This window comes from Corythoichthys intestinalis, chromosome 10 (genome assembly GCF_030265065.1).
Source record: "Corythoichthys intestinalis isolate RoL2023-P3 chromosome 10, ASM3026506v1, whole genome shotgun sequence".
In the NCBI taxonomy this organism is placed as follows: domain Eukaryota; kingdom Metazoa; phylum Chordata; class Actinopteri; order Syngnathiformes; family Syngnathidae; genus Corythoichthys; species Corythoichthys intestinalis.
The window spans coordinates 32,114,372-32,131,691 of NC_080404.1; the positions used below are offsets into that span (position 1 = coordinate 32,114,372).

At 38.4% G+C, this 17,320-nt stretch overlaps 1 protein-coding gene across 2 annotated transcripts in view; it reads right to left on the reverse strand.

Annotated features, from left to right (window-relative positions):
- The window catches only part of LOC130923341 (inhibitory synaptic factor 2A-like), a 77,814-nt gene that overhangs the window by 18,474 nt on the left and 42,020 nt on the right, over positions 1-17,320 (reverse strand). For both annotated transcript variants that reach the window (XM_057848986.1, XM_057848987.1), the window contains exon 4: positions 16,486-16,557. In XM_057848986.1, coding sequence (XP_057704969.1) covers positions 16,486-16,557 — 72 coding nt within the window. The remainder of the gene's footprint in view (positions 1-16,485; positions 16,558-17,320) is intronic.

A 17,320-nucleotide genomic window follows, 5' to 3' on the forward strand; every position in this document is an offset into this window, starting at 1 on the left:
CAGTTCCAATCGATTCAATGCCCATTGAACTCAAGAGTAAGATACCCACTGACCATTGACGTGTTTATGTAAGAAAAATTTAGATCACCTGCCAAGGAGAATGATAAGAAAAGCTAAAATTCCCAATGCCTGTTGTATTATCATAATAGGACTCATCTGAAGAAATTGCTTCGACAGAACTAACTATTGTATAATGATTGAATATCACAACTCTGGGTGCTTAAAGTCTTAACAACTCCAATTTCCAATAAAATTGCTGTACAGCTCACATTTGTTTCTGCAGTCCTCCACTGTATTGACAGAAGCAGCAGACAAATAACAGGAGTGTCTCAATATCAGATGGGGAAAGTGAAAAATGTGTTTGAAATGACCTTTTCTTTCGTTCCTCTCCCGGTTCGATGTAAAAATTACAGCACATGGTTATTTTCCCGATTCATCATCCACATGTTGAGCCTTTCTCCTTTCTTTTGTTTTGCCATACATGCGCTCCATTTGTTGCGATGATTGATGATAGTCTGCTGCATACGGGAGGATGGGGTAGCGGAGGTGATGGGGCGGGGATGATGTCAGGCATCGAGAGCTGAGGTCTGGATAAGACCCAGTGACTCTGATTGAGCACCTTAGCTCAGCAGCTGCCGGAATCCTGATTTTATCGGACATACACTCGAGAACTTGTAGTGCTCTGAAATTAAAGGGATACATCTCAGGGGATTCTAATCTGTGGTATGGCCGCAACATGCGGTTTCTGCCTGTTTGACTTTGAGCAATAATTGATTTTTTTGCCTCCTCATGGCCGCGACCTGCTATTTTAAATGTACGTCAGTCACACTGTGTTCTCTTCACCGGCTGTGGCTGGCAAGTCTGCCTTATGCGAAGATCCTGCAAAACAACCATATCAGAGTTTTAACAGTAGATTTATTTACGTGACTTTTCCTTTGAAACAGAACTCAGTGAAGCGGGACATTGCCTTGACACAGCAACACAGCATCAAATCCGTTCATTTTCACCCGATTATTCTGGTTAGACTCATGAGAAGGCTTCAGCCTATGTCGGTGGAATGTGGGCAAAAGGATATTTGGAGGTTACAAACAGCTTATGCAGTGGCGGGTCTATTGTACAAAATAAAACGTGAATATTTATAGACAAAACATTTTGCTCTTATAACTACAGTATTTGCTGTTATTAAGACTTTACTACATGCCATAGGAACATACTCCATAGTTAACCAAAACCCATTGTTTCCTGGATTGGTCACCAGGCAGGGCTCATACAGATATAGTCCTTCACCTTCACGCCTATGACCAGGAATCGATCAACCCTGTGTACCGCAACACTATCAGTGTCATCCTGTCAGGTGAAAATTTTAAACGTGGCAACACCAGCATGTGCTGTCTGGTACGATGTATAAAATTGGCTTTCAACATACTCTACCAAGGCAGGCGAAGTGTTGGCTCGTCAAACTTCACACCTCTCTTCTGCCGTTATGACATTCCCTTACAAACAAGCCACTTTCTAACTGGATTCTGGTAAGATAACAATAGAGCAGGGATGTTTTGTTCTGTCCCTTTCAAACCCAACACAACAAAGCCAGCATTTCTCTGCCAAAACTAGACGTCCACAGTGGTGGCATGAACCAACGGAATAAGATAATTGTAAGGATGTGATGTCAGTCGAACAGAGAAATTTTCTTTCAAGACAAAGGGGCCTGGACGGTGAGTACTGGGTGTAGGGTGATCACAAATGGTGGACATATTTAAAATAGGGCTGTCAAACAATTAGAATTTTTAATCGAGTTAATCACAGATTAAAAATTAATTAATCGCAATTAATCGCAATTCAAACCATCTCTAAAATATGCCATATTTTTCAGTAAATTATAGTTGGAATGGAAAGATGACATAAGCATTCAACATACTGTAATACTGTAAGTACTGTATTTGTTTATTATAACAATAAATCCACATGATGGCATTAACATTATTAACATTCTTTCTGTTAAAGAGATGCACTGATAGAAAGACTTGTAGTTCTTAAAAGATAAACATGAGTACAAGTTATTGTAATTTTATATTAAAGCTAGGGCTGTCAAAATTATCGCGTTAACGGGCGGTAATTAATTTTTTTAATTAATCACGTTAAAATATATGACACAATTAACGCACATGCCCCGCTCAGACAGATTTAAATGACAGTACAGTGAAATGCCCACTTGTTAATTGTGTTTTATGGAGTTTTACCGCCCTCTGCTGGCGCTTGGGTGCGACTGATTTTATAGGCTTCAGCACCCATGAGCATTGTGTAAGTAATTATTGACATCAACAATGGTGGGCTACTAGTTTATTTTTTGATTGAAAATTTTACAAATTTTATTAAAACGAAAACATTAAGAGGGGTTTTAATATAACATTTCTATAACTTGTACTAACATTTATCTTTTAAAAACTACAAGTCTTTCTATCTATGGATCGCTTTAACAGAATGTTAATAATGTTAATGCCATCTTGTTGATTTATTGTTATAATAAACAAATACAGTCCTTATGTACCGTATGTTGAATGTATATATCCATCTTGTCTTTCCATTCCAACAATAATTTACAGAAAAATATGGCATATTTTATAGATGGTTTGAATTGCGATTAATTACGATTAATTAATTTTTAAGCTGTAATTAACTCGATTAAAATTTTTATTCGTTTGACAGCCCTAATTAAAACCCATCTTAATGTTTTCGTTTTAATAAAATTTGTAAAATTTTCAATCAAAAAATAAATTAATAGCTCGCCATTGTTGACGTTGAGCGGGACGTCACATGGGCTCCCTGCTGTTCTTCCACAGTGTCTTTAACTACGTAAGTTAGTGTTTGAAATACACCACAAGGTGTCAATGGCGAGTTTTAAATTAATGAGAGATTTAGCCAAGGCAAAGTCTGAGTAAGTTTTATGTGTATTTTGCATACTGTAGCTAACTTGATGGGGAATGCCAGTTCTCTTTGCATTGAGCGCTTTTCTTTTTGTGAACATTATTTATTTTGAGGGATAGGAATATTATTTTTGTTGTGCTTTCACTAAATGATACTGTAGCGACTTAACTGTTCCGCCCAAATGCATGATGGGGAGTTGGGCAACCATGACTGTCAGTGGTGGCTGCAAATGGTATACAGTATGATCTGCGTTGTGTTCAATTAAGAGTGTTAAGAAAAAGATCGTCTCGTTCCATTCTGCCCCATGTCGTTCGCTACAATACTTATATTTGTTGTGAAAGAGTTGCCAAAGCTTAAGCCAATAAAAGGTGTGGTCCAATAAACGCCTGTGTCCACTCGCATTTCTCTGCCTTTTCGCTCTCAATGTGCTAAAATGGTGTCATTGTAAACTGTTTGAGGCAACGCATGCACGGAATGACCCATCATTGCATCAAATATTTTAATGTGATTAATTTTAAAAAATAATTACTGCCCATTAACGCGATGTTTGACAGCACTAATTTAAAACAAAAAAACCCCCCAAAACATCAGACTTGCGGTGTATTTTCATCAACAATAAAGATTTGCACGGTTTATAGATCATATTTATCTAGCTAAAGAATAAAAAATACCAATTATTTAGTTTACCAACCAATGCACAGTGCGCTTACGCACGCATGCACACATCAGTTAAAGCAGTGAGTACTTATTATTTTTGTTTTCATTGAGTCTTTTTTTTTTTTTTTTTTTAAACTTTTCTATTGCCTCAAAATACTTTTCGGCGTGTGTTTTCCTCTGATAGCTTTTATGCATTGTGTTTTCTTGTGGTAGTATTATAGTTGAGTGTTTATCTGTTGATCACATTAGTCACAGTGTATTTTAGTTCTGCAATGATTAATCAATTAACTCGAGTAATTTGATAAGAAAAAAGCTTCGAATTACATTTTGCTGCTTCGAGTATTCGTTTAATTAAAACAGCGTTGTAATAGTTTGTTTTGAAAGTGTTTGCATTTATTTTTATTGATTGGGTGGATACACTACCCTCTAGTGGCAACAATGAATATGACATAACTCATTTTACATGTCTGAATCCTGCTCCCTGTTAAGACCAACATAAGGTTGTGAGGTGGGAAAAATAGGTAATCACAATCAGAGTTAGTATTTTATAGCATTTAACCTAGCCGACTTTTGCTATGCAAGTTAGCCAATTGTTCTTTTGTTGTACTTAGAGTCAATTCATTTTTTTTTTATACCATTTTAGGCTAAAATCAGGTATTTTGATTTTTTATGTTTATATTATCCTAACTAACTAGTTCATAGATTAATCGACTACTACAATAATCGATAGTGTATTTAATCCTAGTGTTTTAAAACCAACTACTTTATTTTTGAGTATTTCTTAAGGCATTTTTACTACATTCTTCCTGTATGCATCTAAACAAAACAAGCTGAAAGCGCACGGTAGAACAACGGTATTTACGAGGAACATTTGTAACAAACAACATTCTTAAGAACAAGAATGTTTTTGTTTAAAAACAATGTAACCATTGAACTGCACAAAATAAGTGAACTCTTTATAAGAGGAACTTTAGAAAGTTTAGCTGCAGTTATTTTGTTATCCAGAGGTGATGATGGTTCACAAAATAATATTTTCAATGTCGACGCACCTGTTGCTCGCCTCAATGTTTTATGTTTCGCGCTCTCCACGTGACGTTGTACCGCTGCTTTACCCCTGCTGTGGCCTATACTACGAAGCCGGTTTTCTGGCTTAGCAGGGTAACTTCGAGAGTAACTTCATCACGTGCGACTTAAGTTCGCAGCTAAGCGAGACTACGAAAGGTGGATATGTTGGAACCGAGAAGTGTTGCCATGGAAACTCACGCCACACGCCAAACCTGGTCGTCTCAGAGTTAGATCTTGCTTAACCCCAGAATTCTACTTAACCACGCTATATTTAAACAGCACTCCTCCGCAGACGTGTCCTGACAATGACAGCGTACCTGGACGACCCATACGACATTGGCGCGCGGATTGTGAGGGGCTCTCTTCGGAGGGCACGGGTTTTTGGGGACCGCCAGAATCCGCTGGCATACCCGGAAGATGTTCTCCATGAAAGATATAGATTTTCAGCTGAGGGAATTCTTTACCTGTGCCAACTGATCGAGGCGGACGTCACTAATGTAACCCGCCGAAGTCAGGCCCTCACAACCGCACAGATTGTGTGCCTGTCCGCGTGCTCTTACAACAATATATGCATTCCATCAGTGATGCTGAATATCAGCGTAAGAACACTGTATGCCGTGCGATTCGGAGTGGGGTATGGAAACGCTTCAAATTGATTGCTGAAATTGCTGAATGTAAACGAATGCGGAGCTTTGCTCTCATACAATAAATATATTTACCAAACTTTTCCAGCGTTATTTCGTTGTGTAAATGCATTTCTGATAATCATAGAAATATGTAGACTATTTAAACATTGAGAAAACTTTTTTTTTTCTGCCAACTCGAAGAGATTAAATTGTCAAATCCACTGATAGGACACGTACAAATATAAATGAAATAAATGTTTATTGAATATGCATCTTACAGTCTTGTTTAACTGTGAAAATTCGTTACCAAATACGGGCTTTAATTTACTTAACAACGCATGGCATCCCCGCATTTCCTTCTTTTCCTGAGTCCTCACAAATATAACATAAAATTTTTTGGGGGGGTGGGGGGAGTTGGTCTTGGGCCTGCAAATCAAGTTAATTGATTGGGCTCGGGTCGGGTCGGGCTGGATTTTTTTAGGCCCAAACTAAAAAAAAAGGACATATGTATTCATACAGTCAATGGGACTAAACATACAATCATCCTGCTTCATGTGGTGATGCGCCCTGTTAACGTATCAAATCTTATTTTATTGTCCTGACAGTAGGCTTTATTTCTTTGCATGGACATAAGTAAACTGGCATATTGACGCATTCACAAATCACACGATCTGTAAATTCGCTGTCAACAGACCCGTCGCGCTCTACTCTCCGAAGCGGTGTTGGATTTCGCGGTGAGGGTGGATTTTAATTCCTCATAACTCCGCATGATCATCGCGCATTCCTCCTCCGTGAAGTAAGGTGCCCGTGCTATCATCACAAGTAGTGTTTGACTCTGGTCTCCGCCCCCTTTTATGTGAACGCGCAGTAACTCTGACTGGGTTGACATAGGTTCGACTAATCAACCTCATAATCAGCGTCGTAGCACCGATTGACCACAAACTAGACAACCAGGTTTTGTCAACTCCGGTTACCCGCTGGTAAACTGGATTACTTCTGGGGAGGTTGAACACCGTTCGTAGTGTAGGCCACTGCTCCCGCTCACGTCACACCGGCAAAGCATGCAGAAACCATGGAACGAGTCTCAACTGCTTTTGGCGATGAAATCGAGCTCTTTCGTACATTCAATGTTAAAAGGTGGCCACCGTTTTGGCATGTTTGCTAGCACTGTTGTAAAATCTTGGCGAGAAAATTATGTCGTCAGATAGCCACATGTGAAGCTTTGTTTACATTTTATTGAACCAATCATATAGGATGTTTTTAACTAAAGCCACTCTTAGCCAATCACAGACCAGTTATGACAACCGTGGGGCTGAGTTGCATCACATAAACTGAACTGCGGCTCATTTTCTTTAAAACCTGGACAAATGGCGTCCGGCTAATTTGTTGTGTCGGACCCCGGACACATCACTGAAAAGGCTGAGTGTCCGTCCTAAAACCAGACAGTTTGTTACCCTAATGGGTGTGTTTTTCTTATACAGCGGCTGTGGTATGCCTAAGATATTACCTCGGAAGGAGACGAATTGAATGACTGACTTCAACCCCAGCAGTGTACAATATTTTGAAATCTCATCTAGATTAATGTACTTTTAAAGGTGTTTGTACGACAATATTCTTGACATGTTAAATAGAAAGGAACAAAACAACGTAACTGTCAACAGAGAGCCGTTAATTACCAACAGCAAGCAAGTAGGTGAAAAAAAGAACTCATTTGCTGCCAATCATGACGACATACTTGAAATATTTCATGTACATGTACGAACACCTGTGATTGCTAACTTTGTAGTCCAAATTGGGTGCACACCACTAAAAGCTTACAGATTTCCCAATGATGAGGACTACCTAAATGTGGCTGAAGGTTTAGCCAAAATACACATTGTTGGGGCTAACTGCACACAAATGTGGTTATTACATATTAATAATGTCTAGCCAGTAGCCACTTTGGCTAAGAGCTTTCCTGGCCCAGTTCCAACCCTAAAATTAATTGGATGTCAATTGCCATCAATGAAAGTGAATGTGTTAAGTTGACCACTCATTTCTGTACAGTGTTACCTCTACTTACAAAATTAATTGGTTCTGGAAGTAATTTCGCAACTTGAAATTTCTGTAAGTAGAGACGTGCTTTCCATGTTAATGCCCTAATCCATTCCAAGCCCACCCAAAAATCAGACATAATCTTTTATGATGCATAAAAATGCATGAAGACATGTAATTTATATACAGTATGCTACAATTAGATTATAGCACAATAAACATAGACATAGAGTTGTGCACAATGTAAACGAGAATAAAGTAAGGAATAAAAGTTAATAATATACTCATGTAAAACCGTCGGAACACGAAGGGCGAAGAATGAATGAATGAATGAATGAATGAATGAATGAATGAATGAATGAATGAATGAATGAATGAATGAAGAGGACGCTGGGATACAAAGATACACATACAGAACAGGTCCCTCTTACCCAATTGGATGCATGGAATACTAGGCAATAGCCAATAGCAGAGCAGCTATAATTACAGTATGTTACGTTCAGTAAACTTTGGGAGCTGCGAGTACCAGCCATACTGTATTTTTGCCTTTTGTATCCTGAAATTTCTTTCGTAACAAGACAATATTTTCCCGATGAGGCGTGTCTTAACCTGAAAATTCTGTATCTACAGACAGTCATGCGCGGAGATTAAGGGGTTGAGTCAGGGTTGTCAGGCTGCCCCTGGCGGCCGAAAAGTGTCATTGCATGTAATTAACTTTCCTATATATGATTATAGTATTATATTCTATACACGAGTTTTCCGGTAAAATATTGTCTATAAAAGTTGTACAGCAATAAAACAAACAACAAAAATGAATGAAATGAACAAAAAAAAAAAAAGATATTTTTATAATGGGTCAAAATTATTTTTCAAACAGATCATGTGACTAGCACCTTAGACGGTCATTTGCTTTGCTTAGCCAAAACCACTCGAGGACCCAAGAGGCAAGATGGATATAAGTATTTTTTTCAAACCTATGCTTTCAAAGCCGACAACAACTACTAAGCAAGAACCAGGGATTGAAAATGTGGATCATGAAACGCCAGAGAGTACCGTCGAAATGGTGAGTGGAGTTTCAGTTTGCCCGGCTAAAGACGCTAGTTGTACAACAGAACCACCATTGGTGTCTTGCCAATGTAGTTACCCCCGTCAAAAATTGAATCCCCTGGCTGCGGGAGCGTGCACACTAGGAGTGGGAACCTCTTGGTACCTCACGATACGATACGATTTGCAATACAAAGATCACGATAACGATGATCTGACGATATGGCGATACAATGTTTATATACATTGGTCAGGAAATCATTGTAGGATATTCTACAAACATTTAATAAACAGAAAAAACAAGCTTCTGCTGTGAATTGGAATGAGTTTATCACGAATAGACGTCCAATCCATTTGAACTGGAAGGGTGAACGAATGTTCATTCGCTGCCATCCCTCCCACTTCAAATGGATTGAACGTCTATAGCCGTCAGTGGCAGCCAATGCCAGGCAATGAGGTCATTTTGGGCCATTTAAGGTCATTTACCTGTTGATTTTCAGTTACTTCCTGTTATTTTTGGGGTATTTTGTGGGTCACTTCCTGTTTGTTTCGAGTTACAGAACAGGAAGTGACCTGGGAATCACCCAAATGAATCGGCAGTGACTCAAACTCAACAGGAAATGACCTGTAAATGCCCAAAAATGAACCGCAAGTGACCTGTAAATGCCCTGAAAATCAGACAAAATGACTGTGAATGCGCCGGTTTCGAATGAACGAACATTCCCAGTCTAAATGGATTGGGCGTCGTGCACCGTCAATGCAGCCTTAGAGTTAAGATTTTGGTAGCAACTTGTTGGTTCCTTTTTATTTTTTTTTTTTAGACAATTATACATTTTTAAAACGATATCTCGATTCTTGGCAGGAGCATATCGATAACCTTATGATGTACAAAGTATCACGATATATCACCATTTCGATATTTTGTCACACCCCTAGCGCACACACACTTAGTTATGAGTTATGTCGACTTAAACAATTAATTGAAGCCTGAAAAGAACCACAGTTATATATTTTGGACATCAACGTTTATTACACTGGAGAAACTTCATACAGGACTTGAATTAGAGTATGGTAATAATAGTTATAGGTCATCCTACGAGTAAAACAGTAAAACATTGCCTTTTTTTTATGTTCAGTACGTATGTTACTTTATACCACAGAAAACAAGTTTTTTTTTTTTTTTTGATAGATGGGCCATGTTTTAAAACCTCGTAGATAACTACATCACCAAAACACGGAAATCAAGCAAATCAGTGACGCGCAGTGGCTCCGCCCAAGGGATACAATTTTTGACGGGGGTAATTACATTGGCACAATACCACGTACCATATTCAATGGATGATGGTGTTGGCGAAAAGTATAGCTGTCCTAAGCAGACTGATTTAGAATTGTCTCAAGAATGATGGGAAACAAACGCTCATTTTCAACTTACTATTATAAATATTCTTGTAAGTTAATTTTATTGCTGACACTGCGTTTCGGGGTCATCAACATGTTGTGCTCCCACCTGCCCCAAAAGTCAAACTCAGTCTATGGAGACAGTCTTAATTTGAGGTACCAATATAGTCAGTTAATGCTTTTGAGAATATTTTACAAAATTATTTGTTGCAAATTAATTTACAGTGGACTTCGTTACATATAATGGACTTGAATGGTAGTATGGAAGGGACTAATGTTGCTGTCCAGTAACTACTATGTCTCTGATACTACCAACTAAAGCAGAAAATTGTATAGTTGTGACCACATTCCGCATGGGTGCTTATTACAGTATACCCAAAAGCCAACAGTGTAAAAAGAGGCTACTTCTACTCAGCTTTGGGCATTCAGGATATACGTGGAATCAAGGGAAGAAGATGAAGAGCGACCCTTTATTTCAAATGGGCCCATCAGCATCAGTCAGCCTTGAAAGGTTTGTGCTGAAGAGCACTAAACTGTTTGGAGATTTCAAAGTGTCTCATCATGTTTTGGCAGAGATGGAGAGCGTGGCGGCAGATGGGCCGGCTTTCCAGCTCTGTTCAATGACTCTTAAAAAAAATGGTTGGACAAGCTGAAATAGGCAACTATTTAATGATACCCGCCGCATATGAAATGATGATGTCCCACTTTATTAGCATTTGGCTAATGCAGCGCAACTTCATTGTGTTTTTATCGCCACGCGGCATCTTGTGGTTTTAGTGGCAGTCGGTGCCATTTGTTCACTTGGTCAATTAAGTCGCTTCGGAGTTTGCACTCTTAGATTCTCCTCATTAGAAATCTTACCCAGTGCTCGAGTAAGGCATTTACAGTAAAAACAGGCGACAGCGGCGCAGTCGAACATGGAAGTGAAAACACCCAAAAGGCTCGTATGGACTTTTATTGATGTTTTATGAAGAGTCTTACTGAGCCAAATGAATTAAGTCTTACCGAGGCCATACTTGAACGTTTCCGTTAAATGTTTACCAGGAAAGACAAAACTAAGAAACATTCACTTTGTACATTTCGGTGGTTGTATCAGTGTTTAGTTTATGGAGAAGGTTGTTGCCTGAAGCAGCAACAGAAAGAGGCACAGATTCAAAAGATATCATTAAAACTACATCTTTTGCCTCAAAACCTTTATATTTGCACATTTGGGGGAATTTAGTACACAGTATTTCATTTTTGTGTGGTTTGTGAGCTACTTTATTGGTTTTAAGTTTCATATCTTGAACTAATTAATTGTTATTCTGTGGAAGAGAACAACATAATCAATTTTACATTACCTCGAATGTACCACGGAATGTATTTTTAATGCCTTATTTCAAATGTAACTTTTTAACCTTACCGTTATTTGAAATACATTTTCATTCAGTACTATTATACTGAATGTGCTGCTATATTTTTTTTTAGCTTCAAATGGTTTTGTTTGCTTATATCAGACTGTGACCGCAACAAAAAAAGAAAATGTTTTGTCAAAGACAAACTTTCTCTAAAGGGACATTAAAGTACACGCTATTCTATCTGAACAGCAAAGTACTGTATTTTCGGTAACACTTTACAATAAGGGTCCCTTAATTAACATTAGTTAATGCATTTTTAGACAATAACTCATGTTTAAGTAACATGACAATAATTCATTTAATCCCTTATCTAACATTTATTAATATATTAATTAACATGAGTTAATGCATTAGTTAATGCATTTTAAAACAATAACTCATGTTTAAGTAAGATTACAATAATTAATATAATTGCTTATCTAACATTTACTAATATATTAATTAACATGAGTTAATGCATTAGTTAATGCATTAGTTAAGGCATAACCAGACAGTAACTAATAGTTTGGTAAATTAAAATATATATCTAGGCCTATATAGGGTTAGGGTTTGTTAACTTAAGCATTTATAATTTCTTAGTTAAGGGACACATGTGCTACACTGTACAATAAGGGTCCCAAAAGCATTCAGTAATGGTTAATAAAGGTTAAGGGGGGGGAACTTAAGCATTTATAATTTCTTAGTTAAGGGACACATGTGCTACACTTTACAATAAGGGTCCAAAAAGCATTCAGTACTGGTTAATAAAGGTTAAGGGGGGGGGGGGGGGACTTAAGCATTTATGATTTCTTAGTTAAGGGATATGTGTGCTACACTTTACAACAAGTAAATAAGTGATAAACATTGCTCTGTGAGTCCTTGGGTGCTGCTAACCTAACCTTAAGTATGGTATTATTTCACGTGAACTTACCTCATAAGTATTACTTAACCTTAATTAGCCATTACTGACTGCTTTTTGGACCCTTTTTGTAAAGTGTAGCACATGTGTCCCTTAACTAAGAAATTATAAATGCTAAGTTAACAAACCCTAACCCTTAACCCAAACCCTAACCCTATATAGGCCTATATATATTTTTAATTTTACCAAACTATTAGTTACTGTCTGGTTATGCATTAACTAATGCATTAACTATTGCATTAGCTAATGCATTAACTCATGTTAATTGATATATTAATAAATGTTAGATAATTATATTAATTATTCTAATGTTACTTAAACATTAGTTATTGTCTAAAAAGGCATTAACTAATGTTAATTAAGGGACCCTTATTGTAAAGTGTTACCGTATTTTCAGTGACGCTTTCAGCCTGTACTGCTTGACACAGGTGGTAAATTTATTCATGCCGTTCTGTACATTACAATAGCTATCTTGGAAGCAGTACTAGTCTGAACATGGGAGTCATTCTGTGGGGTGTTATCAGTAACCTGGGTACCTTCACAAATTACCAGAAGCACTTCTAATTACATTTACAAAATGCAAAACTGCAACCCCAACAGAAAGCGTATTAAAACAGCTATGTCCGTGTTAATCAAACCAACTATTTAATTTTAGAAGCTTTCCCGCATAATAAACTCAATGATTTTGTTATCCTCCAGAATGTGATATGAAATACTAAATATTCATCTCTGTAGTTGAGCTGTGATCTTTTTTTCCTCTTTTGTGTTCCAAATAAACCCCAATCTAGGTCAGTGAGAAATGCTGCATTCGTCAAGGGGGAGAGAGAAAGCAGCTCAGAGTTGATTCATGCAACCTTTTTCTCTATTAAAACATCTTTTTACAGGTATCTATTCAATCATGTAGCACAAGGACCAAATAGTCGAGTTTTTCTGTTTTCCTTCCCAAAAAAAAAAAAAAAAAAAAAAAAAAACCTTGATTTGGGGCCTCTTATCCTACAGTTTTTTTGCTTGAAGGCATATTTCCCAATGAGCTCTGACGTACGAGGTCAACATAAAGGAAGTCCGTCTCCCTAGTGGTTGATGATGTAGTTACCCAGGAGAAAAAAGTGCTGACTGTTTAAGAGCATTTTGCTTTGTTTAATGTACAGTGAGGAAAATAAATATTTGAACACCCTGCAGTTTTGCAAGTTCTCCCACTTAGAAATGATGGGATGCTTTGAAAGTAATATGTGCTTGTCCACTGTGAGAGACAACAACAACAAAAAAGAAATCCACAAATCACAGTGTATGATTTTTTAACTATTTATTTGTATTATACTGCTGCAAATAAGTATTTGAAAACCTGTCTATTAGCTGGAATTGTGAGCCTAGAAAGACCTGTTAGTCGCCTTAAAAAAGTCCACCTTAACTCAACTTATCAAGTGGAGTGGAGGTAGACTATTTGAATCTGACTTTTTGACCCGTTTGAGGCAGTTAGCTGCATATAAACACCTATCCACCCCATACACCCCAAAGAGCTGTCCAAAGACACCGGAGACAGAATTGTAGACCTCTACAAGGCTGGAAAGAGTTACGGGGCAATTGCCAAGCAGCTTGGTGGTATAAGATCCACCGTTTGAGCAATTATTTTAAAATGGAAGAAGCTAAATATGACTGTCAATCTCACTTGGACAGGGGCTCCATGCAAGATCTACCTCGTAGGGTCTCTATGATTCTAATAATGGTGAGGAATCAGCCAATAACTGGACAGTAGGAGCTGGTCAATGACCTGAAAGGAGCTGGGACCACCATCACAGCTTACTGTTGGTAATACAGTTTGCCAATGACCATTTGGATGATCCAGAGAAGTCATGGGAGAAAGTCATGTGGTTATATAAGATCAAAAAGGAACTTTTTGGTCTTAATTACTAGTGTTGCACCGATACCATTTTTTGGCCCCGATACCGATACCATACCGATACCACCCCGTTTATACATATATATATATATATATATATATATATATATATATATATATATATATATATATATATTTTAAATTGATTTTTCTCCCCCAAAGAGCTACATAATTGGATGTGAAATCATTGCTATCAAGGCTTTGTCAGGCTGTTGCTTACCTTTGCAAAATAGGAAAAGGATTTGTACAAAGTATAATACTAGCCCAACAGTAAGAAAGTAAAAATAAGTTCATAATAATAAACTCTGAATGTACTGAGTAAACTTTTTTAAACCTCTCAAAGGCCAAACAGTGCAACTTTCATGAAATTATTGTCACATTCTGCTGCTGGTTAGATTGTGTTTTGTTGCTGGGCTGTCAGTGGGGGTGTTCCTGACGTCGCACCTGAATCCAATGCAGGCTCATCAACGCAGCATTTAAGCACGGGTGAGCTCAGAGAAGGTTGCCGAGATATTTGCTTTGCTGATTGCCATTTGACATCTCACTACATTTGCTTTTGCTTGTTACGCCGCTGCATTGGTTTTTTTCTGTTAGTGTGCTGCACTCGTTTGTAACCTCTATCCTGTGCAGGTATTTGAGTGTTTTTACTTTGACTTTTTGGCTCGCTGCCTATCGTCTTAGTTAACCTTCGAGTTTGTAGTATTGAGCTCCGTCGACCTGCTGTCACGGACTCCTTTTGTTATTTCTACTATCCCACGATCGCGTGTTATTTTTTTGTTTGCAATCATTAAACCCTTGTACGTATCCCCCGCTTGTTGTCTGCTTCGAGGCCAAACCTTGTTTCCGCATTTGCGGACGCTAACAATTATAAGTAATGATAATTGACCACAGCATCCCGTCTCTCTATTAGCCTCCTTTTTTCGGGAGGGGGGGAGGAGTCCCTTATTTCTATTTCTGAAAGGTGGCAACCCTACTTTGGAAACAGTTCCCAAATTACTGCAGCATTTCTTTAAGTAAAAGACAAAGTAAAGTTCACGTAGTGAACTGACCAGAGATTGTTGCACCGGTCCAGCGCCCTTCCATAGCAGTCCTGCTCTTGCAGGCTCAAACTCGTTGTGTTCATGCACGCTTCGTCTTCAAATGTTTTATCATGTTCGAGGTATTGAAACTGGCCGATTTAACCCCACATCTCGAAACTTTCAGGCCGCAAATCTTGCATGCAGCCATTGATTTTAATTGACGGGATTTCTATTTTGAAATATTTCCTGACCGCCGCTATGTCGGCGCCGCCAAGCGGCCTTGTCATTGGTCAGGAGTGGCTATTGGCCCGTTCTCATTGGTCTGGAGCAGGCCAATAGCGATAGCTGCTTGGTGTTCACGTGTCATCACACAACACGGAGACAGAGTGTAGTGAGCGCCAGGAGGGAAAAAAAAGGCTGCGGTCAAATTTTATAATAATGGACCGGTAAATGGTATCGGCGCCGTCTTTGTTGTACTCGCCGATACCGATACCACCATTTCGGGCCAGATCGGCGCCCCCTGCCGATACTAGTATCGGTATCGGTGCATCTTTATTAATTACATTCATAGTGTTTGGAGGAAGAAGAATAATGAGTACCATCCCAAGCACACCATCCCTACTGTGAAGCATGGGGGTGGTAGCATCATGTTTTAGGGGGTTTTTCTGCATATGGGACTACACGACTGCACTGTAATAAGGATATGATGACCAGGGCCATGTATTGTGAGATTTTGGGGAATGACGTCCTTCCCTCAGTTAGAGCATTGAAAATTGGTCGCGACTGGGTGTTCCAAGATGACAATGACCTGAATTAGCCGGAATAACCAAGGAGTGGCTTCATAAAAAGCATATCAAGGTTCTGGAGGGGCCTAGTCAGTCTCCAGACCTAAACCCAATAGAAAATCTTGGGAGGAAGCTCAAACTCTGTTTTTCTCAGTGACAGTCCAGAAACCTAATTGATCTAGAGAAGATCTGTGTGGAGCAGTGGTGCAAAATCCCTGCTGTAGTATGTGAAAACCTGGTGAAAAGTTACAGGAAACGTTTGACCTCTGTAATTGTGCTTATTTGCTAACGTATAATACAAACACATTGTTTTTAGATTTTTTTCTCACAGTGGACAAGCACCTACCATGAAACTTTTAAACCCACCCATCATTTCAAAGTGGGATAACGTGCAAAATTTCAGGGTGTTCAAATACTTACAGTATTTTCCTCACTGTATTTTATTGTGGTGGTTAACTTAATTTTTACACGTTTGACCATTAATGTGTTGAAAGGTAAAGGTTTTTTTCCCATTACATTCCAACATTTCGGCACGATTATTTCATTGTCAAAAACTGAACAATGCAATTAGTGTCACCAATATTTTGATTCCTTTATATTGAATTTTCTCCAAGCTAAAGTGTTTGTGTCTCTGCAGCAAAATTTGCTGCAAGCATTCCTCGCATACTGAACTGAATCATCAGCCTGCAAAAACAGAACTAAATGCAGAATTAATGACATGCACCTGGAGTGTAGGTACTCACCTGTAAATGATGCATGCGCTGTTTCGACAAGTGTCACAGTTCGCCGTGTCTTGCCCTGTTCGGTAGGTGAGCCTGCAGAACAAAGGAAAAAACACAAAAAGAGTTCATGGTTACAAGCTATCGGCCAGTGGCCAAATTTGTTCAAGTTGTTTTTATACCCCGAGTTATTTATTCCCATCAGAGAGGGTTCTGATCCCGCAGTCTGCTCAGATTTCTTTAATCAACTGTGTAGACTTGCTGATTTCACATAATCAAATTACCTGTCGTGCTCAGTGACATTGTTTGATAATGTTTGGCCTTTCCATCCTGGCGGCAGATAGTGATCATGAGTAACCGAGTGCGACATGAAGCGAGTGTAACGAAGACTCAATGCATCCTTCTAAATCAGTGCTCCAATTGGTATTTCCAGTTTCAATTAGCAATCGAAATTTTGAAAAATGCAAATGCAAATGATTTATCTTTCACAGAGTCGATTTATCATTCATCTCAAAAAGCATACATCATGAATGAACTGTGAGTATATGGCTACATAGACAAGCAGGTAAGTCCTCAATTTCACTTAACTGGTCTGGAAATTATTCATCCAATATGTATCGTTCATCTATGCATCGATGCATCATGAGCAGAACTATTATGTTCTTTTACTAGATGGCAACAGATGGCACATCCACTTTTAGCAAAATTTTGTTCAGTGGTGCGTTGACCTGTGACATTTTTTTCCTAATGTGAAATATGTGCTTTGGATCAATAAATATTGAAAATCCCTGGCAAATGACTGATTGTGGAGGCTAAAACAACAATGCAGTTACCATAATTCCTGTTCATATATGGACAA